Source organism: Acromyrmex echinatior, chromosome 13 (assembly GCF_024713525.1).
Source record: "Acromyrmex echinatior isolate Ae372 chromosome 13, ASM2471352v2, whole genome shotgun sequence".
Lineage (NCBI taxonomy): Eukaryota > Metazoa > Arthropoda > Insecta > Hymenoptera > Formicidae > Acromyrmex > Acromyrmex echinatior.
This window is the reverse complement of record NC_141864.1, coordinates 5,703,789-5,730,770: the sequence shown is the minus strand read 5'-3', so window position 1 is coordinate 5,730,770 and position 26,982 is coordinate 5,703,789. Positions and strand designations below refer to the sequence as shown.

The following is a 26,982-nucleotide window of genomic DNA, read 5'->3' as shown; positions in this document are numbered from 1 at the left end:
GATCTTATTGCGACAGCAAAATATTCTTTACCTAAAAAGACTTAGTATCCGGTTATAAATTTTAGTCACGTTGCCTAACATTTTTTCTCATCTCACCTAAAATTATATTAGCGTAATTATCCATGTGAAACATATTTTCATGTAAAATGTTACAACGTAATATTCCTACAACGAATTAGCTGAACGAACCGTTGTAATTCTAATTCGTGCGGAATTTCTGAAATACAAGTTTCTCCGTGCAATTTAATCAAATCCGAAACTCACTTGTGCTCAGAGAACTTATCAGTAATAATTCTGATGATCGATAGTTCTATGTGCTTATTTGTAACATTCAACGAGAAGAAATAATCTTTTTTGTAGAATAAGATAGAAATATTTATATAAAAAATATTAAACTATATTTATATAAAGAATATTTTTATTAAACTATGAATTTTAAATTAGGAATTTGAAACTATACTCATATTTCAATAGAAATAAATATATTTAAAAACATCGAAATAAACCGTAATATAATTAACCGAAGTAAATTTGAAACCAAAAAACGTAATTTAATTAATGTAATACAAACTAATTGAAAATAATTAAAACTATTATAATGTAATTTATAAAAGATAATTAGTTTTGTTTACATGTTAAAAATTCTTTCGGTAAACATTTGCTATTTATCTTTTGCTACGAATCCAATATTGCTATATATCAATTGCATTTCCCTAAAAGACTATATTACACATGTCCTATAAAACAGAAACAAGTTTATATTCGTATTACGTTTGGTTCTGTTTGTTTTCTGAGCGCTTCTTCAATTGAATTATTTTTACTTTTTCGTGACTCTACTAGCGATTGGTCAAACTTACATGAAATTGGAAATCGAATAATTCAGTTACCGAATCAGTATTACTTACGCAAAAAATGATGTTAACAGTTACGAATTATACATGACGTGCTCGTGTGTATTGTATATGAAAAATTACGTAATATCTTTATACAAAAATTTGTTTATCCAATTATCCGTTATGAATATCCAATTATCCATTATGAATATTATCTACGCAAAACCACAATGATATTATTTCTATTTCAACAATATATGAGTAGAAGCAGACGTTATAAAATGTGTTTGAATTGCGGAGCTAAAAGTGCCTCTTGCGAGGATATCATAAAAGTGATAACTAGGAAGAAAGATAGTAGGATTTAACGATATGATACATAGCGAGTATTGTCTGAGGGGTTAAAACTATAATAACACGTAAACAAAACAGAACATTAAAACAGCAACAAGATATAACACATCACATGTTGTAAAAAATACAGCAATTTCGTTTCCGGCCCACAGTAATGCCAATGCAGATGCAGCTTATTGAAGTTATCTTTTGGCAGCGCAACTGACATAACGAATTAATATAATCACCGATATTGGGTAGCAGATTAATACATCGGTTGCAATATTTTATAATATCTCATACACGTTTAATTAACGATTCCCTTTCTGATCGCCAATCGTACCGTTTTAATAAAAGCAAAAATAATTGAATTATTTCATTACAAAATTTATTTACATGGAAATATAAGTTTCTAAATAATTTCATGTGTGAATGCTTTCAACAACTTGTATGAAAATGCTTTCCTCTTAATTTTGATAGTCTAATAAATATCGTTTTATAACATTTCTCATAATTTAAATGTATTTTTCTCTTTCACACAAACTGTTAAAGTTAAATATTCAAACAAACCATTTAAATCGAAGTTAATAACAAAGAATATAGTCATTTGCCCCATAATTATCTTATTATGAAAAAAGTATATAAATCATGAAGTTATATATATTATATACAAAAAATTTTATAAGAAAACTTTATTTATTTTATAAATTTAAATAAATTTCAACACTTATTATTATTGTGACTCATTTCAAAACTGATGACATACTTTCAAATACTTGGAAAAATATATTTCGATGTATTGCTTGCTTGCATAATGATTCACGAACTCTTATCTTTACTTTTCAAATTTTGAGATTTCTTTCTTGAGATTTTCCATGTTCAGTCACGTGACCTAGAAGATCGCAATTTTTCGAAAATTTCTGGGGAAATACCTGATACATTTTATCGCGACTGATACGACGATACTTGCGGTTTCGATGACATCATAAACGTTCGCGTATATCACCAGAGTGGAGAATGAGGTTAAGCTTGGTAACGATATTTCGTGAAGCTCGTTGCATGTGTGCGATACATCTTTACCAACATGAGATTATTCCAACCGCAAAATCCATCTATAACTTTAATAACTTTGACTCCATCGCAATTGAGTAATTCATAATTGCTAATATAGTTTAAGATGGCGTGTTATTAAAAAAGAAATGTACGGATATATATATATGTACTTACTTTGTGAGTGACGATTTATTTTGCTTAAATATATTTTTTTTTAGTACAAATATATATTTATAAGTATTTAGAAATTTCTGGCAAATACATATGAAAATTTTATTTATTTTTAATAATAGTTCAAATATTAGTTATGGATATACATTTATATAAAAAAAAATTTTTTATTATATATTTATGATGTACGATAAGAAACTTCTGTATTTTTTCATTTAAAGTTAAAACTTTAAAGGCTTTTTCAAATATATGCAATAAAATAGCAATAAATTTCGTTTCCAAACTAATATGAAATCAAGATTTTATGATAGGGATATAAATAATTTCATAGTCGAGATAATCATTTTTACTATTTCTCGTAAAATAAGATGAAAAATCATAAAAATGCATTAACCGTTATGTCACAAATATCACAATCCCGCAATAGAAATATATTTGTAAAAAATGATTGATCTGGATAGTGTTTTATTCTTTATTATTAGAAACATTAATTATTTTCGAATTTAAAACTTTAATCTTCTCATATTATACTCTAATATCATATAATATGTCTGCTATTACAAACTAAATACTTTATGGTAAAATATCATTTATCATTTACAATTAAGTTTTTTTCTATAATAATTTGTAATTAAATAACAATTTTTAATTAGAAAGTGTTAAAATAAGTTATCTCTCTCTCTCTCTCTCTCTCTCTCTCTCTCTCTCTCTCTCTGTCTCTCTCTCTCTCTCTCTCGATAGTATAAAAACTGGCAACGTACATTTACTTTTTCAGAATTTCTATTTTTTATAATAAAATTTACACTATTTTTTTAACGTGACTCATAAAATGAGATAGAGAGAAATGCATTTTTATTTCATATCCAAAGTGCGCTCTCTCGACTGATTTGCATAGAAAGATATTCTGTTTGGTAGTAACATTGATTTGAACAGCAATCGTGTTTGCACTACAGATGACAATTAAAGCGTCAGGCAAACGCTTAAATTAATGAGATAAAAATGTCAAGAATACACTCAATAATATAGACAGCATGATAATTAAAATAAAAAAATATAATTTCCTTATATAATAAAGAGCATTCTTTTTCAAGAATTTAGTTGCAAAAAATTTGCAGAGTACTACTCTTTTTAATAATAATTGCGCACTGTGGCTACTCACTTTAGCTAAAGAAAAGTTAAAGAATTTTTTGCAAATTATTTGAAGAATGAATTTTTATTTAATAAAAGAACGTAAAAATTATCAAAATTGCATACTCTATGTGCAATCGCAAGATGTAATAACGCCAGTTTCATATTTGATATAAAAGAATACGTTTAATCAATTAAACTGTCACAATTCATATCTGTTTATTCGATTCCGTTCGACTAATATAAAAATATAAAAATAATACTTTTAAAATATGTATTTGTCTTCAGTCTATCATACGAAACGAGTGGCAGAGTGCAACTGACCTAGTAATATCAACATTTAATCAAAATTCACTTTTATTTATTTAATCCAATAGCAAGTACGCTAAGTGGTATAGACAGATTATATAAAAATCTGATTCGCCTGTTGCTAGATGTTTCTTTGTTTTCGAGGCCGAACTCACATTACATCTAGATGTTCTTTCCGACTGCTAAAATGCATCGCGTGATATAGAAGTACCATGACTCGAAATTCGTGGGCGAATTAAATAGGTCATGAATTCAATTCTAGTGTAAGTAATTAAACGCGAGAAACCTCGTGGAAGTTTGCAAAGTTGCTTCGTTTTCTTAATTCTATACCTTGCGAATAAGGTAAAAATGGAAGACACAGAAGCGTGCGGTTAATTTATCCGATTTTAATACTTTCAAGGAAAAATATGGGCTTTTGTTTCTTCGTCGATTAACGTCAACCATCAGTTAGCATAACAACTCTGTTCCCAGGTTATTTTTTTGCTGCATCAAGGTTAAAGATAACATTATTACAATTTTCTGAATAACAAAAAAAAATAATCGTATTAGTAGATATTAATTGTATTTCATTTTTAAACGTCCTAAATTAAATTTGCACATGTACATGTATGGATATACTTAGTGCTGCGCATTGCGTTTTGAGCGTGGAGGACAAATGATATACAAATAGTATCCGCAAAGCGCTGATATGGCACGTTAATTTAACACAGAGATTTTATATTACTTACAATGTATTCCGAAGAGAAATCCATTTTAATCCTATTCTTTGAGAATACGGGTGAGGTTTTAATACAGGTGACAGTCTGTTCCGAAGCGCATAATTGGCCAATCTAAGATATGGGTCATCTCCTTATGGGGACCACTTTCTTGATGCTGTCTTCCTTGAAATACCAATTGAGACGATCGTGATTATACGCCCGAGTCACGTTATACTCGTGGCTGAGGTCTTGCAGGATAGTCGGAACCCGACTCACCTCCCTTCGTGGTAGTGGCGGATCAATATTACGTATACGTTGAGGGAAGCCAAGCGAAACGTCGAGCAACCAACAGGTGAAGTAACGTCGTGGCAGACTGCGAGTACGAGGCCAAGGGGAGAATATAAAATTACCTCCCGTGAATAGAGAGCTGCAGTCGACCTCAGTTTGTCACGGATGGATCACTTAATGCATGAACCATCTTAGGTTCTTTCATAGTATCTACACATTTCTGTCTCTGTCTTTTCTCCTTCTCTTTTTCTCAGCCTAATCCTTTCACTATCGCGTGCCTTTAAATAAACGTTTTAACTTCATCACGATTTCGTTACGCGATAGATTTCCGTGATAGCGTGATGGCGAAGGTTCACCTATCGATTCTGTCGCGTAATGAAGGACCCGATAATATGCGATAATCGGATTTTACGGTTTATTATACCTGTCGGCGAATGAAATCTCTTTGTCAATAGAACGAGAAACCTGACTCAATGTGATTAATAATAAGTCTTGTAATATACCGTGTTATTTAAGATTTCTTTTACTATATATTTCAATTATCTTATCATAATAATCAGACATGATATTAAAAATATCCTAATTTTATATCTCTAATACTTACATTACATTATATTAAATATAGGAAACTTTTCAAGATTTTATAATATGTATTAAAAACTTATTTATGGAAAAGTTTTTCCTTTTCTTTCTAAAATATATAATACATAAACTTTAATTCTCATTTATATGTAGATTAACTATTATATAATTTGAATACATTATGTTAAAATGTTAGATTATGCAGATACACAATATTGCTGTAATATTGTAGGTTAATACTGCTGCGTTAGGATTTACGTTGCAAAAGTCAGAAAAAATAGAGTGGGGATAATTTTCCCGCAACTACTCTGTTACATGTCTTTATGTTATATTAGTATTGTGTTATGATTTCAGTTTTTTACTGATAATATTAATGAAATTATTGTGAGTTGAATCGATTTGTCACTGTAATAAGTAACGCCATCATAAATTACAATCATAAATAAAATGATTACTGTAGGACGTGTAAAAAACTTAATGATTATTTCATGATACATACGTGTGATGGAATAGCAAAGCATGTTGTGTAGCAAAATATAAGTACTTTGCTTTTTGTATTCTTTGTTTAGTTTGTTGTTTTATATATATTTCACCATATTAGGATATACGGCATTTTAGCAAGCGGGATTTATGCTCAAAGCATACAAAATGCAGATTGAATTCAGTGCACTAAACGTATTATAATATATGAAATATGTACCTCATGTCATAACACTTGTAATATATGTAAAAAGATTGTAATTATTATTTATTACTTCATATATATATTTACATTCTTATTCCTTAATAAAACTTTATAAACACATTTTAAGTTACTGTGTCATTATATGTCTTATTTATATGCATTACTTTTAAATTTTTCAGCTGTACATATTCTCTCTCCTCTTATGAGTAGCCATATATCCCATCCCTATGAGATATACAAAATGCAAGAGTTTCAAAAAGTTTATTTTTTAATATGAAAAATAAATATTTCGGATTTGTAATATTTTTTTCATAGTAGTAGACAGTATAAAGTTTTTACTGATATATTTACTATAAACAGTAAATAATAATAATAACTTAATAAATTAAGTTTTTGATAGATATGGTGTATAAACCGGAGTTATCCTATATATGTTTACGTTCTTAGACAATTTTGGTACAAATGATAAATAAAATATTAGGTGTTGGAATTAATTCGTAGCGTTTTACAAGTGATGGGAAGTACTTTCATTAATGTATTTTTTAATGCTCATGTGAAATAAATAACATTCTTTCATTAAAAAACGCTACGAATTAATTCCAACACCTAATATATAAATTATTTTATATTATATATGATTTATAAAATTTTATATTCTTTGATATTGTAACGTATAAATAATTATTTTATTATAAACTATTATCTTTTATTTTGGCTACATGTTTTTAATAATTTTCAGAATGACCTATTTCTAAAGTTTACTTTCAATAAAATTCTGATAAAATTCCAATAAAAATGTAAAAATTTTAATGGCAAAAACGAAAAATGCATTATCATATTTCAGATATTGAATTCTTAGAAAGAAAAATATCCAATTTATAAAAAGTAATATGACTGAATTTTAATTTTAATTTACATTAGGAATTATTTTGTGCAATGGATTTATTTAATTTTAAATTAATATTGTTAAAAAAATTTCGTAGTCACTTTTCAATTGCTACAATTATATAATCAAGGAGAGTTTCTGTAGAATTTAAACTTAATTTTCTATCAAAATATCATTTTAACACAATTAAACAATCAATTAATGACATTTATTTCTCTAAATAAAAAATGTCTTACAAAATACAATCTTCCCAAATCAATCGCTTCCTATACAATTTAACATGTTACACAATTAATTGAGTAAATGAGAAACGTACTGTCTAAATCCGTTAATAAATTTATTAATAAAAAAAAATATCCATCATTAAATGTATGACATTTACATGTTTCGTAGACACAATAATTTTATTATTATTGTCAGACACGTCTGAAAATTAAGCTTATAATTATTAATATTAAATGAGGCATGTTCTAACTATGACGGACATGCTATTGTATCGTTTATATTAATACGCGCGACAGGACAATGCCGTGGTGTACGAACTAGATCTAATTAGGAATCCGCTGTTGGACGCACGCACGGTTCATTAGGTCATTCAGCCGTTATACCGGCGCTAACGAATGCCATGGTTCCGCGACCGGAACCAAGTTCGACGGGATGCTTATTCAACGCATTCGTCCATTGCGACGCATATGTATGCGGAAAATATGTATGTGAACTCCCGATGCGTGACATGTCTCTGTTACTCTGCGCATCGCATTTGCATATATTTCACAGACATAGGAGAACTCGTTCGTAAAAGTCTATGACAATTCAAGTGCGAAATGTTTTTGGTTGGAAATAAGAACGAACGAAATGGAGAGGCTAGCTGAACGAGAGAACCCAAATTACTTGCACACGAATTTGTATATCATATGTTTTTGATAATTCAATTTTTTAAACTCAAATGGAAAATTTTATGTAAACCGCCTGTAGCTACGTGTTGGTTTACACGAAAATTACGTCATAGTTGTTTTCATAATTAAATGGATACACGCGTACATCGAGAAATATGCAATCTATTGACTAGCTATTCATGTATTCGATAACGTTATTTTCATGCGTTGATGATTTAATGTCCACCCATTCGCACTGGGAAATTGAAATATAACATGGAAATTTATTAAAGAGTGGAAGTTCGACATTAATCTACGCAGATTGTTATTATGTACGTGTATATTCTGTTTAAAAATAAAATATCAGTTTTTGTTTTTTAATGACTGCAGTCGTTACCAGAGTATATTCGATGAAGAATAGAATTATACATGCTCACGTCATTGGCATGTTTTCGAAAACTAAAATATCATGTACAAGTTTCTTTTGACAGTTCGCAGACTGTAGAAAACGAAATACGAACAAATAAAATGGTGCGTCACTAAAACGACCAACTGGAAATACACATTCCGTACAGCGGCGATAATTGGAAAGTGATAGAGGTTTGCTCATTAATTTTACTCTGCCTGGAATGTTGAAATTTAGTAATAGTTAACCAGACACGGAAACGTGATGCGTATAGGACATTGCATAAAATTTCACTTCTTCGATAAAATCGATATTATAATATATTATAATATATTATAATATATAATATATCGAATGCAATATTTTGAAAATTATTTATATGATTATATCATACTTATATCACAGATATTTAATCTTTGAAATCATAAAATAATGTGTAGAACTTTATACAAAATATTGTTTGAAAGTTCAAAAAAAAGTAACAAAAGAAAAAAGAATATCATATGTACAATACTGATGTCAATATTCATGAAAACAAAAACATTTTCACGTAATGAAACATGAAAAAAGATTTATTATTTCGAAATTATATAAATACCGAAAAAAATGATCTTGCATTTATAGCGAAAAATTATCTAGATACAAAAGTTAGCTAAAATGGATAAATGACTAGCAAACATGCAACATTGTTTTGTATCTAATTAATATAGATGACAGAGACAGAAATTTATATCTGAACCATTTGTCATCAAGAAAGTTTCTCTATAACGTTCAATCAGATGACTAGCTGATGATTCATATTTGATTATAAAATCTAAATTTTCTTGCATACATTGTTACAGAATATTATGCCACAAATTCTACGCGTATGAAACATAATTTCTGCCAGATACAAAACAGATATTCTAGCTGGAGCAGCATTATATTTTTTTTTTGTATAATAATAATATATAACTAACATAAAAATGAATTTTCAGTGCAAAAATGAAAATAAGAGAAACAATCTTTAATGACCTTGATCTTAACAAATTATTCAGGACATAATCTTGAACAACATTCAAGAAGTTTGCCGTCGCTCAAACATCTTGCGTAATGCTAATGCCGGCGGTGTTGTAACTTTCAAGCTTTATAACTTAAAAAGTACTTTAAGAAAAATAATTTTATTGTAATGTTTTGAAAAACTTTTGACACTAGCTATTAGATTCTGAAATCAAAAGTACAGTATTTTGTTTTTAAAAAATTCAATGTGGCCTTGACCTGATCTTGGTGATGCCATCCAAGGTTAAACTGATAAGATTAGTAAATAGATCTTTTGAAACCCTATAACTTTTATCTGAAACACTTTTCTGTAAAACTTATAATTTCCGAGATACTCAGGTGTCCCGATCTTTTTGGGATACCCCATATATATATATATATATATATATATATATATATATATATATATATATATATATATATATATATATACATATATACATATACATATACACACACACTTACATAATTTCGATAGTTCCTTTCTTGTTACTTTTCTCTGAACTTTTATATACATAATATTTCGTAATTGTGAAATTTTACACATTATTTTGTGTTTTAATGTAATGTAATATGTAATATTTCAAAAATTTGAGAACGCTTGCGAAATTTTACGAAAAGTTAAATGTCTCAACCTAGAAAAAAATCGTAGAGAAATTTTCAAAAAGAGATTTTAAATAAGAGAGAATTCTAAATGTATTTTTTATGTCACAATGTTGTTTTCTTAAATTATGTAGAATTAAAAATTGTGATATTTTTTTCAATATTTTTGTTTTCCATTGAAACGCTACAGTTTGATAAAATATTGAACAAAAACGAAAAAGTATCTAAAAATAGGCTTGCTAAGCCTTTAAAATATTTTCTACAAAAGTGTTGTTGCAATGGTTTTTTTCATAATAATATCGAATTTCTTGTGCAAAATTTTATTTTTATTACAAAATGTTTTTAAACTTCCAAATAAAGAGCTTACAGAAGAAAGAAAGAAGAAATACAATTTTTTGTTATAAATTTGTTCTAGATTCACATAAACTTTTTTCAAAACTTTTAGAAATTTTTTTAAATTTAACTTTTCGTGAGATGTGAAAGTCGCACGATGTTCCCAAAGTTATGAATGATAATGTAAGTTTTAAAATAATTCACTGATGAATTGCAAAATTGAACAGATATTGTAATGTCTGTATAAAGTAGAAAGATAAGAATACGAAGTGAATCGTTATTAAAACGAAAATATAAATTACATGAAGCGATAAATCTGCAGTAATCTTGGGCGGATGACAAATTGGGTATTCAAAAAATTGGTGAGTTGCAAGAGAGTTTATACGATCGGGTGGAAAAAAAGAAGAAAACTTTGTGATCGTTTCTCCTTTCTTTCGTTAATATTTGAATGTAAAATCCTTACGAATTTGACGTTTCGACTAATGGTAGCATTAGTTGAAACTGGAAGCGCTTCATTATGTCGAATCTATTTTCTTCAGGCTTTAAGTGTCAGGTGAAAAACCTGATGAACGTATATCTTATCTGTCGTCTCATCTTAAGACTTATCCAGCTATTATATGCGCCGCCGAAGAAAGTCCGCTTTGCGTTGGAAACGATTTGTCGGGTTTTCGCGCAATGCTCATCTTCTTTCTACTTCGGGCACTCACCAACTATTTATCAAATCGTTGGTGAGACAGAATGTCGCGACATATTTTTACGTTAAAACGCACGTCGCGATGTAACGTCAGAATGTATCAAATGTTCTTGATGTCACGCGATTTTACATTAAAGGTCGTTTTTATTCTAATGTCAGGGGTGACAATCCGAAATTATTTGGGCAATGGCAAATTTTTTAAATTCATAGTTACATTTCCATACGCATGCACATGTTTTTATTAAAAAAAGACCAATTAAAAACAAATAATACGTCGCTATCAATAACGTTTTCAAAGTCATGACATTTTTCTATGTATTATTTACCTATATTTTACTTTGTATTGTTTACCTTTAATTGATTTATTTTTATAAATTTTATTGCCTATTTTCAAAAACTTTAAGGAGATGCTGGAGTGATTACAATCCAAATTATCGATATTACAATTCAAATTATCAATATTATAGTTGTATAAAAATCTCCGAATTGGCTAAACGGAATAAAAAAATCCTTTTACAGGATCAAAGTAGACACAGAATTATAGAAGATGGTTTCTGTAAACCTGATATTAAAATAAAAAAAAGTTAACCCTAGCCGTACACTTTTTTTTCTACCCTTGATATACACACTCGAGTCCCTAGAACCACATCCATATTTGTTACCGTAACTTTCATAAAAGTAGACATATTTCGACTAATTTTTTTTTCAATTAATGAAGAATTAATTAAGGAACAAGTCCATAATGTGTAAAAGTTGATATAATTGAGGAGATTCGAGATATATCGGTTCAAAGAATAAGAAAAAGTCTCGATTTAGCAAATTGCACTGGGGCTTATAAGACCCCAGTGTATACATATATAATATAGCTAAAGTTAAGTAACTTTTTCAACTTTTTTATGATTTTAGTACAAAATCCGCAGCATCATCTCTTAATTTTAATCTACTTTAATTCTGTAAAAGGATTTTTCATTTCGGATATTTTTACACGATTGCAATATCGATAATTTGATCATTCCAGTATCTTCTTAAGAGTAAAAAGAGATAAAAAGAAAAGAAACTGTACATATATATATATATATATATTATATATATATATATATACACACACACACACACACCTAATTTCCAATATAACTTTAATTTCTTTCACCTTAATTTCCTTCTACCTTTAAAGTTTTTGCACAGACAATTTATACAAAAACTCGTGATGAAACAATTTGTATTAAAAGTTTTATCAAAACTCTCGAAGTTGGGAAATGTAATGCAGACTTGTGAGTTTTTCACCTGTTGTATTCAAAACAAAATATTTAGTTAGAATAGAACTCGTCGCATCCCCGCTGCCGCGGGGTTAAAAGGTGAACACACAGTCTCATGCAGAATTAAAAGTACACCACGAATTCTACCTGACGAGCATTCAACCGAGAGTTCAGCCTTGCATGGCGCATTCGGATGCCACGATGCGAGAAGCGCATTTCGGTATTTCCGCATCTCGTTGGCAAATACGAGTACATCGACGGCCTCGCCAAGAACATCCGATTCTGGCAGTGAATAACGTTGCAAGTTGTACGGTGATCGCGAAATGCACACTCCAGTGTACTCGCACTACTTCAGTTTTTCTTTATCAACCTAATTTTGAAACAGCAGCATGAAAATATCCGCCAGATATCAATGTTCAACCTTTCGCCATACGTATCCTCGAGCATTGCTACGATTTTATAAAACGGACGGATATTATATACATAGATGGACAGTATTTACCAATGTAAAATAAAGAGTGAAATAACATGCATATCGATGTTATTCCGATATGATCAGATATATATATCTATTAATAATGGTTGTGTTGTCCGATATAAAATGACGTACGGGTTAATTCGCCGTTTTATAAATCAAAATCCTCGTTCATTTTAATCTTTAGATACGATGTGAACTGTATTATACAAAGTCTGCGGAACACTATGAAAGGGATGAGAAAGATTAACGTACATCGTAAGTTTCAGTTGAGATATGCAGCCTTCATGAATTGATATGCTCGCACGAACATAATATCCGCAAGCGTTAATATAAAGGCAAGTTGAGTTAATTGGGGCTAGAAATGGCTGAAATGGGCGAGCGAAGAGAACGGAATAACGTATTTCTCACGTGTTCAGTAAAGAGAGTCTGGACCATAATCTTCCACGTAATCTTCTTATGGCAGAACACGAACGCATTTTTGGAAAGTTCTAATCCAGCCATTGCATGCAGCAGCAGTTCTTGCGAAGCCAATGATTTAATGGCTCTGTGAGGTTTGTCATTCTTCGTTCGCATTGCATTACTTATGAATATCTTTTTTGCTCGTGATACAGCCCGAATTGTCGCATGGCAGTCAATTTTTTCGTTTTTTTCCCCCACGTAAAAAGACGGGCAGTTCAATTATGAATGGAATACTGTTTGTAAAAGTTGTACATAGTGGTGGTAAGAGCATTCGTACGCCAAAGTTCAGCGATTTCCGTCATGGGAGAAAAATGTAGCTTTCCCTTGACTGACTGGAGGGAAAAATAACTGCGTGAGAGGCCGGAAAAAGCAGAGTATACCTGTCTCTTTCGTTTCGCGACCGAGACAACAGAATATAACGGACAATTCCGGAAATGATTTCACGAACTAAGAACATTGCGAGTTCGTGAGATATTTCTCTTGCGATGCCGCGACTTAAAGCCTACGCGACATGCATAAAAGATTTATGCAAATATCCAATCAAGCCTAGGTATTCCGACGTTCGAATTTGCTCGCCAAATGCGACACGTCTCCTTGGAGATGAGGTCATTTGGGATTATTACCTAGTTAATGTTCTAATAAAATATATATACACATATATATGTATAGATTTATATATTCTATCTAATTATTGCATCTATACTATATATTTGGAACTACTGTTTATTTATTCATATCACACAAAGACACTCAAACTTATAGATTTATAATTAGAATTGAATTTCTATTAAATTGTATTATAGAATGGAAAGATCGCTAAGCGATAAAATAATAGACATTTATATAATTAGTAACTAAATGATTAATTTTATTACTTTAATAATGATCTGGTCTTCAGTTCGCGTTTTTATATATGTCCTACATTTTAATAATTTGTTTTAATAATTCCTAACCAGATCGAATGTAAATGTTGCGATAAAAATTAAAGGCATGTAAAATTTAAATATGCTATACTCTTTTGGAATAATGGTTGAATGCGTTTCTAAAATTGCAATTTACAATTTATATAGACAGAATGAATCCGAATATTATGGATCTCGAATTCGTCATAGAATCCACAAAATATACGCTGAGTTTAGCAATCGTTATTTCATACTGCAAGCATAAAATAATAAAAATGTTCCAGAAATTCAGTGTAATATTAATCGTACGTGACGTTCGTCATCGATTTGCAAATGCACGCGTCGATCTTCATCACATGCATCGGTGCACCCAACGACGCATGTTAATCGCGCGTAATGTACGCTAATAAAGCGTATCAAGCTCATCATATATTTAATGTTGAAGCTTGCTAAGGATTTAGGCCACATTACGAGAATTTCATATGAATTGGATCATTGTAATTTAACTGGGAGTTGAGCGTCTGATTTTGATTCTCACAGTGAAATAATGATCGTTGTATGATAATATAACGAAATCAGAAACATCGAGCTGTAAGGCGCAAAAACACATAAAACTGCAATTGATGCAAGGAGAAACATTTTGTAATCATCAAAAATTTATGGAAATTTATTAAGTAAAAAGCAAAATAGCAGCTTGTCTGAATTCTGTTCACATATCATTGGGTATTCGAGTAACGTATGTACAAAATGCTAAATATGTGAAATTATAATCCGGTTAAAAATATTGCGAATTTTCTACCTGTACTGTAATTAAGCTGAAAGCATCTACTCGAATCTGTTAATTAAGAAGATACAGCAGACACAAGTCATGGAATAAAAGTGGATAATTTAATCATAATGTAATGAAATCGCAACTATATTTGAATCATAAATTATACGATATAAATATAAATATGAATATGAATATGATATGCCTATAAATCATAAATATATTTTGTCTTTATTCTATATTAATCGTACGTTAAAACGCTTCGTGATATTTTTTCTTAATATTGTATTATAGAAAACATGATAATGTTTGAAAAATTATAATTATTTAATTAAACTTCACAATCTGTTTTCGCCTTTTTCTGCTTAAACAAAAATCTAATCGCGTAAGCACAGTGAAAGGTGAAAAAAGAGTGTCTGCTACAAATGGTATTACAAACGAAATGTCGACGTCATTCAATTTATTGGAGTGTTTTTCTCTCTTTCTCTCTTTCTCTCATTAAAATGTACAATTTATTCTACGTTAACCACCATACAAACAAAGCGAGGCGAGCTGTTGTTGGGCACGTGAAGACGAGTTGATTTGGGCGATATCAACTGGTTAACCAAAAGGACTCACATATCGCCCCTCGTTCAACTATTCGATGTGCTAATTACTGTTCTCGGACCCATTATACCCAAAGCATTATCACCGATCACAATTCGTGCTTTGAGAAGCAGGGCATGTATGGCGCTGAAAGCGTATTATGCATCAAATCTAATTTGTAACATATATCGCAATACATATTTTAATCAAATTAATATTATATATGGTTATTACATATAAGCGTTTATTATTTATTTATAAATTATTGGAAATTTGAGGAAGGGGTTTTATTGTCAACTTTAGTATTATTTATGTTTAATATTTATTTTCTTTACTATCTTGATATCTCGACGTCGTTCATCGTGTGAATTATTTTAATTCTCAACTATGGCATGCTGATATAACGGTTTTGAATTTCACATCCATTGTGCTAAATAAGAACGGGATTTAAGAGGTGCAAAAGCGTCACTCCTGGAAGAAAATAGCAAGACGGACACTGAAAGCTCTTAATACCTTCTTCTTCGCGAACGAAACTCATTACTGCGAACTGAATTAGCAATATATCCGTCATCTTGATTTCGTAAAAAGTATATGAAGCCATTATGCGAAATGCATAATAGTGCATATTATTCGTCTTTATTTATTTACCTGCAAAAATTGACTCACTAATCTATAAATTATGACGTAAGTTTATAGATCGATTATTGATTGAAAACAAATTATTTTTAAATTATATACACGGTGTTCCACGTAACTGTGATCACAATTTTTCCGGCACTTTCGACGATCTGACAAAAATTGTTTTGAAATAAAAGTTAATCGGCTTTTCAATCGACTACAAATATTAAAAATTTGAAACAAATTCTTTTTTAGGTAAAAAGTCAAGATCATCTTAATTTTTTTTAACGGCATCACGTGTTTAATTTCATAATATTGTATCTGATGTCAAGATAAATTCAATTACCTGCTGTACTATAACTTTTAGAAGATCTTAAATTTAGACATGTAGGATCAATGAACATGACTTTTTACCTAAAAAAGATTTTTTGCAAATTTTTAACATTGCAATGTATAGCCGATTAAAAACTAATTAATTTTTATTTCAAACAATATTTTTGTTAAATCATCGGAAGTGCAAAAATCGTGATCACAGTTACGTGGGACACCCTGTGTGTGTGTGTGTGTGTGTGTGTGTGTGTGTGTGTGTGTGTGTGTGTGTATGATATAACAATAATACCGATTCAAAGTTAATATTTTAAGTAGTGAGAGTTAAGATATTCAATTTTATTATATATATATATTAATAGGAATATTAATAGGATAAGGTAATACAATTCTGAGCAAAATAAATCAACTTTCGAGGTTCAAGTTTAATAACCCTTTCATTATGAGGAAGGCATTGAAAAATAAATAAGAGATACAGTATAATTTCGGCATTAATAAAATTAATTACTTGCTTCGAGAGCAATATCTATCACCTTTATTAATTCGAAGGATTATACGAGATTATTTTGATAGGTTTACACAAAGCTTATTGCGCTCGTTTTACTGGTCATACGAACAGAAAGATATGTTTTTAAGTATAGATATGATTAAGTATAGATATGATTAAGTATAGATATGTTTTTTTGCTTAACTTGAAAACGTAATGCAAAGTTATTATAAATTCAAATTAAACTAAATATGAAAATATTAGAATATTGCACAGTTTAATTTTAGAATATAATAAGATACTTCTGAAACATACGGTAAATATCTATTCCATACGCTTTCAAAGCTTGCAGAGTATGAACTCATTCATTTTACTGATGACATTTGTGTTAAAACTTTATATTTCCTAGTATGAATTTATATTCGCATTCATCCATTCGTTTATAGAATTAACAAAGCTGATACGTAGAAATTATTCGTGCAGATTCGCACATACGAAATATGAAGAGAGAAATTTACATTCCAAAGTGAAAGGAATTAATTCGTTTTGTTTGCATCAGCCCTTCTGCTACTATCTACTAGCGTCACAACCATGCTCCATGGAATTATCACAGAAATCAGTAAATAATATCACATTTCAATTATTTTTTAATGACGTAGTTATCAAAATATTAATAAAAAAGTGTGCATATCGCACATCATTTAATTTTCGATATTGCTACTCTAATAGAAAGATTTCTACTAGGATATTTTTACTGGGAGAAAAGGCTACTATTTATCATAAAACTATTTTTCATAAAACAAATACGGAAAAAGAACATTACCAAAACATTAACGGAAACTTTGTACGGAAAATTCATAAATCAAATATTAAGTTTTTCATTATTCTCTCTTTTTTCGCCTTAGTTACATATTCTTTACACGAAACACCTAGCTACTTGGTCTACGATAGTAGGCAATCATAGGCACGCAACGATAGTGTTAGCCGACGTATTCTCGTGGTCGCGATCCCATGATTCCTGTACCGGAAGGGGTCCATTAGTCAGGCAATAATAATGCCAACGGACACCCGGTCACCAGCAACGCAGCGGAGAGCTCGGCTCTACAAATTATAACGCTTTCGCGTCTTAACCAGAAGACTGTCTTAGCTATAGCATCGCTACATCGGCATCGTTATATCGACTTCGTCGATTCTGTGTTTTATTCGTGGATTATTATCATTTCACATCCATCTGGATCTTATCGATCGTGCCTTGTACTTCCGATGGTGATTTCGAGAATTGTGTATTAGACACATCGATGTGGACGTCGCAACGTGAAAATATATTTCTTTTGAGAAAACTAACGAGCGACTGATTACGCACTACCATATATCTGAAATATCCGGTTAATAATTGTCTGCAAAACAACGATAATATCGTGACGCAATTCTCGCGGTGCAATTGCATCCGATAGACAGCGGTGAGAATATTATTATCAAATGAAGAAGCAAAGCAATGATAACTCAGTGGGTGGTAACGGAAGCTTTGTGGCGACTTTGTTAATCGAGTTTGTGCCGACGTAGGTGGAGTGCGTAGACCACAGTGAAAGGCGTTTATCGGGGAAATAAATCATTCACGCGCACCAGTGAGATCGTAAGTTGTGACTATAATAGTGATACCTTTGCTGTACAATATCGGTTGTTATTTTGTGCGTTTATCGTCCGAAACTCAAATATCATCAAATATCATTGGGAGAGTAATTTTGACATTCGCGCGTGAAACGAGAATTGACCTAGTTCCAACTTGCAATGCGCTGAAGCGCGTTACTTCACACTCAATTCACTTCACAAACCAAGAAGTCTTCTCGTGAACATCTGCGAATTTCATCGCTTGAATATATTTGTTATGTAACGAAAATGCGTGAGTGTTCAAGGAGACCTGGCTATTGCGTATATTTGAACGATTAGCTAATCGATTATTACTCTAACAGTGACATCAAAAGCGATATGCCTAGTGATACGCACGCGAATACACATCGTCATTCCATTTTGCGTCTTCCGTTGAATATATTACGAGCTAGAAGAAGATACGCTACATGGCTCGGTAAGTTGCTAATAAAGCAATTGAATTGCATTACGATATCAAATAAGCTATCATCAGATAAATACATATATCAATATTAAAATATGCTAAATAACAGAAATAACCCAGCGACTTTTTAATAAAAATTAAATCATCTTAATCTTTAATCCTTATATAGAAAATAGTTTTGCTGAAGTATTAAAAAATTTAACTAGAATTGAAAATAAATTTTATTGGAACTATCAAAATAACCATGTAGGACGCTCAAATTGAGTGCTAGGAAATCTAATATGATGAATAATGCTGCAAAAATTTTGACAGTTTTATAATCGTGTATCGTATATAATTACTTAGTTCAATAAAATTTATTTTCAGATCTGTATTTATAAGTCAAATTTATTAATTATTTCAGCAAAATCGATTTTTTTCCATCTGCATGTTAAAATTACACAGGACTATATTTATAATAGTAATTCAAACTAAGAATCCGATTTGAGCTTGATTCAAATCAATCTTTCTCAACACGCTTCCCAAATCACAATAAAATTTGATGAGTTCTAACTTTAGTTCAAACCTAACTCGCTTGAAATAAGAATTAATCGCGGATCGATCTACGACTATAAGTATGGACCAATAATTTTTATATATACTCGTAAAAGTGATTAAAATTAACCAGGGACACAATACTCTAAGTTTTTTGTAGTGAAATCTTACTCCAAGAGAGTGAAAATGTAGTGTACCTAAAAAAAAAGTAAAAATATTTCACTTCTTCAAAAAAAAAAGTGACAATCTTTACTCTTTTTAGAAATCTCACTTTTTTAGAATGAGATTTCACTTCAAAATTGACTCTAAAAAGAGTAAAAATTGTCTCTTTGAAAAACTCTTTCAAGAAGTGAAATATTTTCACTTTTTTTCAAGAGTAGTTATATTTTTTTGGAATGAGATTTCACTGTAAGCAATTTAGAATGAAACAAACTATTGTGTGTACTATAAATTATAATAAAATGGAGTTTCATACTTGATTTGGAATAAAAGCTATTTAAACAAAATTTATTAGAAATAAAATACATTTAAATATATAGTGCTATTAATGTTTGCATCTGTTACATACATAATTCATGTATTTGTAAAGTGTCTATATAAATTAAACATATGTAAATACAGTGCAAGACTGATTTGTTAGCTTTCAACATGCCATATTTTGAGAAATATTACAAAAATGATAATAATGTTATTAATAATGTTGTATATAGCTCCACTAACGAATAATAAAATTTGATGTTACTACAGTCATTAATAGACTGTATACGTAAAAGTTTCATGCCATTATCATAACTACCAATAAGTAGACGTTTATTATGCACATATATGAATATTTTCGTATTATAAGTTTGCAGTAAACCAACACGATTAGAATACCTTTCTATATTGCACTATTATTGCTTCGTGCCAGACGTGCTCTTCTGCGCTAGCAATAATTCCAGTGAATTTCCATCTTCTATTTCTACATAAACTACACAGTTATTGGATAAATATTAAACTAAAGAGAAATGAACGTCGCACTATTTTAACAATGTTATTGTTCCATGATACTCTCTGTAACTGTATATACCGATAAGTATATTTTAAACAATTTGTAAAAATAAATGTTACATTTGAATAAACAAAGAAATTGGTGAATCAACATACATTTTATATTATTACTTCTGTAACAAAATAACGACATTATGATATTAATAAAAAATTGGTTTGAAATATTTCATTACAATTAAAAATTAAAATTAATCTTGTTCGCAGGGGTTACATTAGGGGTTTTATTATGTATGTCTTAATACTTAAGGAAGTTGTTTGAAAGATTATGACGTGTTTATATGAAATTTCCTGTTTCGATTTTATCGCGTTTCTTATCTCTCTTTGATTTATCGAGCTCCCGTTTACTTGCAGACTCGGTGTACTGGTACACCGTGGCAGAGCGAACAATGGATAGAAGAGCAGAGGCTAAGTAGCAGGCTGCAGGTACAGAAACGGAGACGGCGCGAGAGGAAGATTGGAAAGAGGCGTGTGGCCGACAGAAAGCGAGAGTGAACAGGAGGATAGGCACGGAGGCCGAAAGTAAGGCACGGGAGGGTCGGCCATTGTGACAAAGTCGCAAGGGGAGAAGTGTGGAGTCGCACGAAAAATGAGGGAGCGAGCACTGTCGGATGTGTGGCGGCTGGTGTGGTTGCTTTGCCTCGTTCTGGCGACGAGCTTAGCGCAAACGTCACAGGTCTGTCCATCCCACGGCGAAATCGCGCCCTGTTACTGCAGCGTGAAGAAATCTGGCTTGGACATTGTGTGCGAGATCACCGACCTGACACACATCTCCAAGGCCATGGTCGTGCTTAAGGGAAGGCCGAATCTCGTGATATTCTATCTTCGACTCAGGCACAACACTCTGCCCAAGTTGCAGGGATACGTGTTTCTCGGGCTCGATATACGCCACCTCACTATTCACAATAGTAGCCTCGCGGTACTTGAAGAATCTTCCCTTAGTTCTATCGGTGAGTATATATGATATTCGTTTATTAAGCGAAGCTAAACAGAAATACCAATAAGACGCGCAAAGAAGAGCTAGAAATTTTCATTTTTTTTTTTCGGAATAAATAGAAATGTATAAAATCAATGAAATTTACTTCGCTGAAATATAAAATATAAATTCAAAATAGACGACAGTAAAATTAATTTTGTTCTCAAAATTCAAATTAATTTCTACAAACAAATATTATCTTTTGTTTTCGTTTTTATTTTATCTCAGCATATAATTTTGTGATATTTGTAGTATCTATTTGAAAAATTTCAAAGAAATTTAAAAAATATCATATTATTAAAAATATTTCAAAAAACAGAGTATTCGAAAAATCGTATAATGGACTGCCGAATGTTTACAAAAGTATGGAATTGCAAATGTTAAATTTACTAATAGTTACTATTAATCATACATAAACATTTTCATTATAATTATAAATATATATATTATAGCTAAATATATATATTATATTGTAACAAAATAAATTAAATTAAGATATTAAAATGTTAAATTATTTTTAATATTAGAGATTATTAAAATAATCACTACATTTTGTGACAATTTTACAAGTAATTAATTAAAGCGTGAATTTTAATCCAATATCCTCATATATATAAATTCAAATTTATAGGATTCTTCAAGAATAATAATTGTTAAAGAAAATTTGATAAGTCAGTTCACATGACTAAGATTACCTATGAATATATCAATGATATTCAATTACGTTCTAATCTTCAAAGAGTATCGCAGTCAATAAATAAGAAGTAGTGAAAAGAGCTTTTTATTATTGCATGTACCATGTAATATTCTTCCGTTCCACGTAATATTTTTTACGACATGGAACGGTATATGTTCTCTTCAAAAAGCTTCAAGAGACGATTTCAAATCAGTTTTTTTATATTAAAGCCAACGTTGAAGCATTCAATCTGTCACGCAAGATTCACGTTAAAGTCGACTGCAAATTTAACCCGCCTTTAAATCTCTTACGAAATCCCGGACTCGTTTGATCACCACATCGCCTTTGCGGCCACGTAGATTCAGAATAAATTACTGTAAGGGACTGGAAAATACGTTCTTTTTACACCTGCTGTATTCTAGATACGCGAAGATAACCACATCGCGTGTACCGGGACCTTAATGAGAATGCGGCACTATGAAGGCGTCTCGACGCAACATCACTCGGTTGCATTAACTCGCAACGTCGAAAGCACATTAAATAATAGAAAATGTTATTTTCCAACTGGGTTTTACGCTTGCGACGTGTTTTTACAGCAAATTAATTGTATATAAAATAGAAAGGATGCAAACTTCGTATTAGTCAGTGCGGTAAAGTCAATTACGTTTTGCGAAATAACTATTAGTCAATTTCGCAAAACGCAAAATAATTTTTAATTCTCACAATTTATAATTCTCGTTCTTATGCATATACATATATCTAAATAAATAATATATACATATAGGTAACTTCAAAATTTTTTTAAATATATATAATATGTTCAGTAAATTACAATTTTTTTATTAAATGTCTAGCTAACGTTAAAAAAATTTTTATATAATTGGACTTTTCAATATTAATTAAAATGGTATCCCATTAAAAATTTTATTAAAACGTGATTATAAATAATGAATTCTATGCACTAGGTTTTATTAAATACGTTAATATTAAACTAATAAAGCAATTTTTCTTAAATAAAATGAATATGTGAAATTATTATATTAAATCTGAGAAATTCTAGAAAACAACATGTTACAAATTTCAATTATAAAGTTTATATGAGTGATTTTGCAAATGCAAAATCAAATATGTTTCTTCTTACAGGAACGGGATTGACACAGCTGGATCTCTCCCAAAATTCGCTGAGTAGCGTTCCATCCCACGCGTTAAAAGACCTTCACCATCTCTTGATTTTGAATTTAAATCGTAACAAAATCACAGCTATCCACGGTAAAGCCTTTGAAGGTCTCGATACACTCGAAATTCTTACCCTTTATGAGAATAAGATCTCCATTATAGAAGCAGATGCATTTAAAGGGCTCGATAAGTAAGTCGCTTCTATTTACTGATATTTTAAATTCCAAATAAAAAAAAACTAAGAGAGAAAGAAAGAACAAAATCTTTTATTCAAAATTATAAAAAAAACTTGAAAATGTATTTGCTTGGCCAACGAATATCTCTTAAATTTGCAACCCAAGAGGCTCTATATTGTTTATACAAGTTTCAAATAAAAAACGAGTTCAAATATTCCAGTCTATTTTAACAATTTTAAACTTCACACTTTTTTAGCCGAAGACTCAAAAGACTTAACTTAGGCGGAAATGAGCTAACGAGAATCCCAACTCAAGCTTTATCTTCGTTAGAATTATTGAAAAAATTAGAAATGCAAGAGAATCGAATATCCAGCATAAAAGAGGGAGACTTCGAAGGTAAAATTAATAATCCGTTTTACTTTACAAGACATGTCTTTTTTTAATATTCCAGTTTAGCTGATCCCATTTCGTAGAATAATTGTAATTTTAATTAAACCAACTTCTTTTTTAATTTACTATATATATATATATATAGATATATATATACATCCAATCTACATATAAATAAAGCGTTTTTATAAAATAAACGTGTAACGAGCATTTCATACAATTAAATGAAATGCTCATCGATAAAACGTTTTAACCTTTCAGGATTGAAAGCGCTCGATTCATTAGGATTGGCGCACAATCACCTTCGTGAGGTTCCGGCACGTGTATTCTCTCATTTGACGCAATTAAACTCTTTGGAACTTGACGGAAATCAGATTACTCATGTGGATGCCAATGCGTTCATAGGTCTTGAGGGTAAGTATAGTTAAAATTATAGTGCGCCTAATATTAATATCATTCTGCTGTTATGGAAAATTGTATTAATTCTAGCTAGAGTCCCCGGGATCCCAGCGCAACTTTTTAAATCAAGATTTTTTCGCGTTTCTAAATTTTTCTTTTTCTTTGAACCTATATATCTCAAAGTTTCTTAATTCTATCGACTTTTACACATTATGGATTTGTTCCTTAATCAATTCTCCATTGATTGAAAAAAAAAAATTAATTGAAATATATCCATTTTTACGGAAGTTACGATAACAAATATGGATGAGGTCCCAGGGATCTCAATGTGTACATCAAGCATGCAAAAAACAAGTGTAGAGCTAGGATTAATAATATGCAAAGGAATAACTAATGCTTGCATGTCGTTTTATTTTTTAAATATTAATTAAAGAATAATTTGAACTTTTATATATATATATGTTCATACTTCTATACTTGTAGTAATAGTTCAAACTAGTATCGGTAAATCATCTTAATATCGATATAGCTGATATAATCAGTGTGTATTATGAATTTGAGTATGATTTCGTGTTCAGTTTGCAGTAAAATTTCTATAGTCTCTGCAGATCACGTCCTACTTTATTTATCATAGCGAACGACACAACTGCTTAGCATTTAAATTTATCGCATGCTACGGCTGCTTGCCGGCGATGCAATCGGTACCCTTTGGGAACACGGATATAAATGAGCGAACGACACTTTACAAACTGCCTTTCATCTCGTAACGTATTATGAACGCGAGTTCAACTATCAAGATAATATTTCGGCAAAACGTTGTGCAAACATACAACAATTCAATCGACAATTTAGCCACGTACTTTTAGCTTCGCAATCAAAAGACAAATAATTTAATCAGACATAAAAAAGCCCGTTGTAAATAAATATTAATAAAAACAAATATTAATGAAACACAGTAGATCAAAAAATATTTCCACAAATATTTTGTTTGGAATAATTTCATAAAACTAAAAGATATTACAAACAAAAAGATATTTGCACATTAATTGCGATGCATATATTCTTTCTATTGTAAGAATATATTTTACTTTTTAATTTACGCTAATATGTTGAAGAAATATATTTTAACAATACATATTCTTTCAAAAAATTTCTTAAAATTATTCTTAATATCCTTTTTTATTTACCAATATTCAATTAATATTTGTTACTAAAAGCCCATTCATTTAAAACTTTTTAATCATATATTATTCTATCAATGTTGAAGAATCCAATTAAAGCTTTCGAAGTATTTGATTCATGCTTGCGTAAATTCTTGCCGATCGATCGAGTGTTTATTCACTGTGAGTAGCTTGATTTAATTATAATTAACTGCAATTCATCGAAAGAAGTTCATTTGAGCGTATCGTAACTTTTGAGAGCTATTATTAATGCTCTTCACGTAACGAAGCTACCTACTGCAAGCTAGATTACTGTTTTTCTCTAATATACCTATTTCATATAACATTTATATAGGTTTTAATTGCGTTATTCGTATCAGTACAAAAAAATTTTTATACTTCTTTACAAAAAAGTTAGAGATCATGAAAATTTAATAAATTTAATAAATTTTTTAATTATTGGCTTCAATTTTTATATCTTCAATATATATATATATATATATATATATATATATATATATATATGTATATATATACACACATATTAATATTTTTTAATATATTCTTTCTGTAATTTTCATTTTAGAAAATCTGCAATATTTACGACTGGGAGATAACAATTTGCATATGGTACCGAGTGACGCTCTGCGACGTTTGCATCGCTTACGCCACCTTGATTTACGGTCAAATAACATCACTGTACTTCCGGAGGACGCTTTCACGGGCTATGGAGATTCCATCACTTTCCTTAATCTACAAAAAAATATGTAATGTCCTTTCTTTCCATGCAACTTAGGAATTTAGATCGAAAAGTATTTCAATTTTTCTAATATATATGCAAAATATTCTACAGCTTCACGTATTTCATTTTTTCAGGATTAAAATACTTCCGCCTCTGGTATTCGAAAATCTCAATTCGCTAGAAACTTTAAGTTTGCAAAATAACAGACTCACACATATCCCAGAAGAAGTTACGGAGAACATCGTTGATACACTACGTCACATAGATATGACAGGTAAAAAAAGCATCCCTCCTTTTATTTAACATTTATATTACTTTTCTTTTAATCGAATATGCGATAATTCCGAAATTTTATTAGTTCCCTTTATTTAAATTAAGACCCTAATATTTAAACAAATGAAATATATTTTAATTTTTTTTTATTACTCACATCTTATTAAATATTAGTCTTTATAATATAATTGAGTCATTTGTTCGTTCTGCGTATTTTTTTTTAAATACTAGGAATACTAATTAATTATAACATTTATCTACAATTTTTTTAAATACAAAAATAAGTTTAAATACCAAAAGTAATCGATTATTAAAAGTTACTTTTGCAATGAGTAACGATTCATTTGAACATCATTTTGATGTTTAAAAGAATCATTATCGTGATTTAGAAAAGGAGTGACCGAAAAATCATCATACATGTTAAGAATTAATAATCCGAATTATAAATAACATATTGTACATTAAAGCTACTTTTAGCAAAAGTTGATCCATTTCAGTAGAAGCGCAATCCATTATCGTGCGATTTTATTAATTTCATCTTTCTTCCACTCCGTTTTTCTTTCGTGTAG

The 26,982-nt window shown here is 30.1% G+C and overlaps 1 protein-coding gene and 1 long non-coding RNA gene across 10 annotated transcripts in view; one reads left to right on the top strand and one right to left on the bottom strand.

Moving 5' to 3' along the window:
* The window catches only part of LOC147907548 (uncharacterized), a 217,463-nt gene that overhangs the window by 152,632 nt on the left and 37,849 nt on the right, over positions 1-26,982 (bottom strand). The gene's annotated exons all lie outside the window — the stretch shown is intronic.
* Positions 1-26,982, top strand: part of LOC105150882 (uncharacterized) — a 121,083-nt gene that overhangs the window by 87,885 nt on the left and 6,216 nt on the right. For 6 of the 7 annotated variants that reach the window (XM_011064254.2, XM_011064250.2, XM_087412897.1 and 3 more), the window contains 6 exons: positions 20,800-21,395; positions 23,241-23,463; positions 23,706-23,845; positions 24,101-24,253; positions 25,985-26,165; positions 26,275-26,414. In XM_011064254.2, the coding sequence (XP_011062556.1) occupies positions 21,035-21,395; positions 23,241-23,463; positions 23,706-23,845; positions 24,101-24,253; positions 25,985-26,165; positions 26,275-26,414 (1,198 nt within the window). In that variant the 5' untranslated portion in view covers positions 20,800-21,034. Of the gene's footprint in view, positions 1-17,740; positions 18,877-20,799; positions 21,396-23,240; positions 23,464-23,705; positions 23,846-24,100; positions 24,254-25,984; positions 26,166-26,274; positions 26,415-26,982 lie in introns of those variants that run through there. The other variant, XM_011064253.2, reaches the window with a different exon arrangement.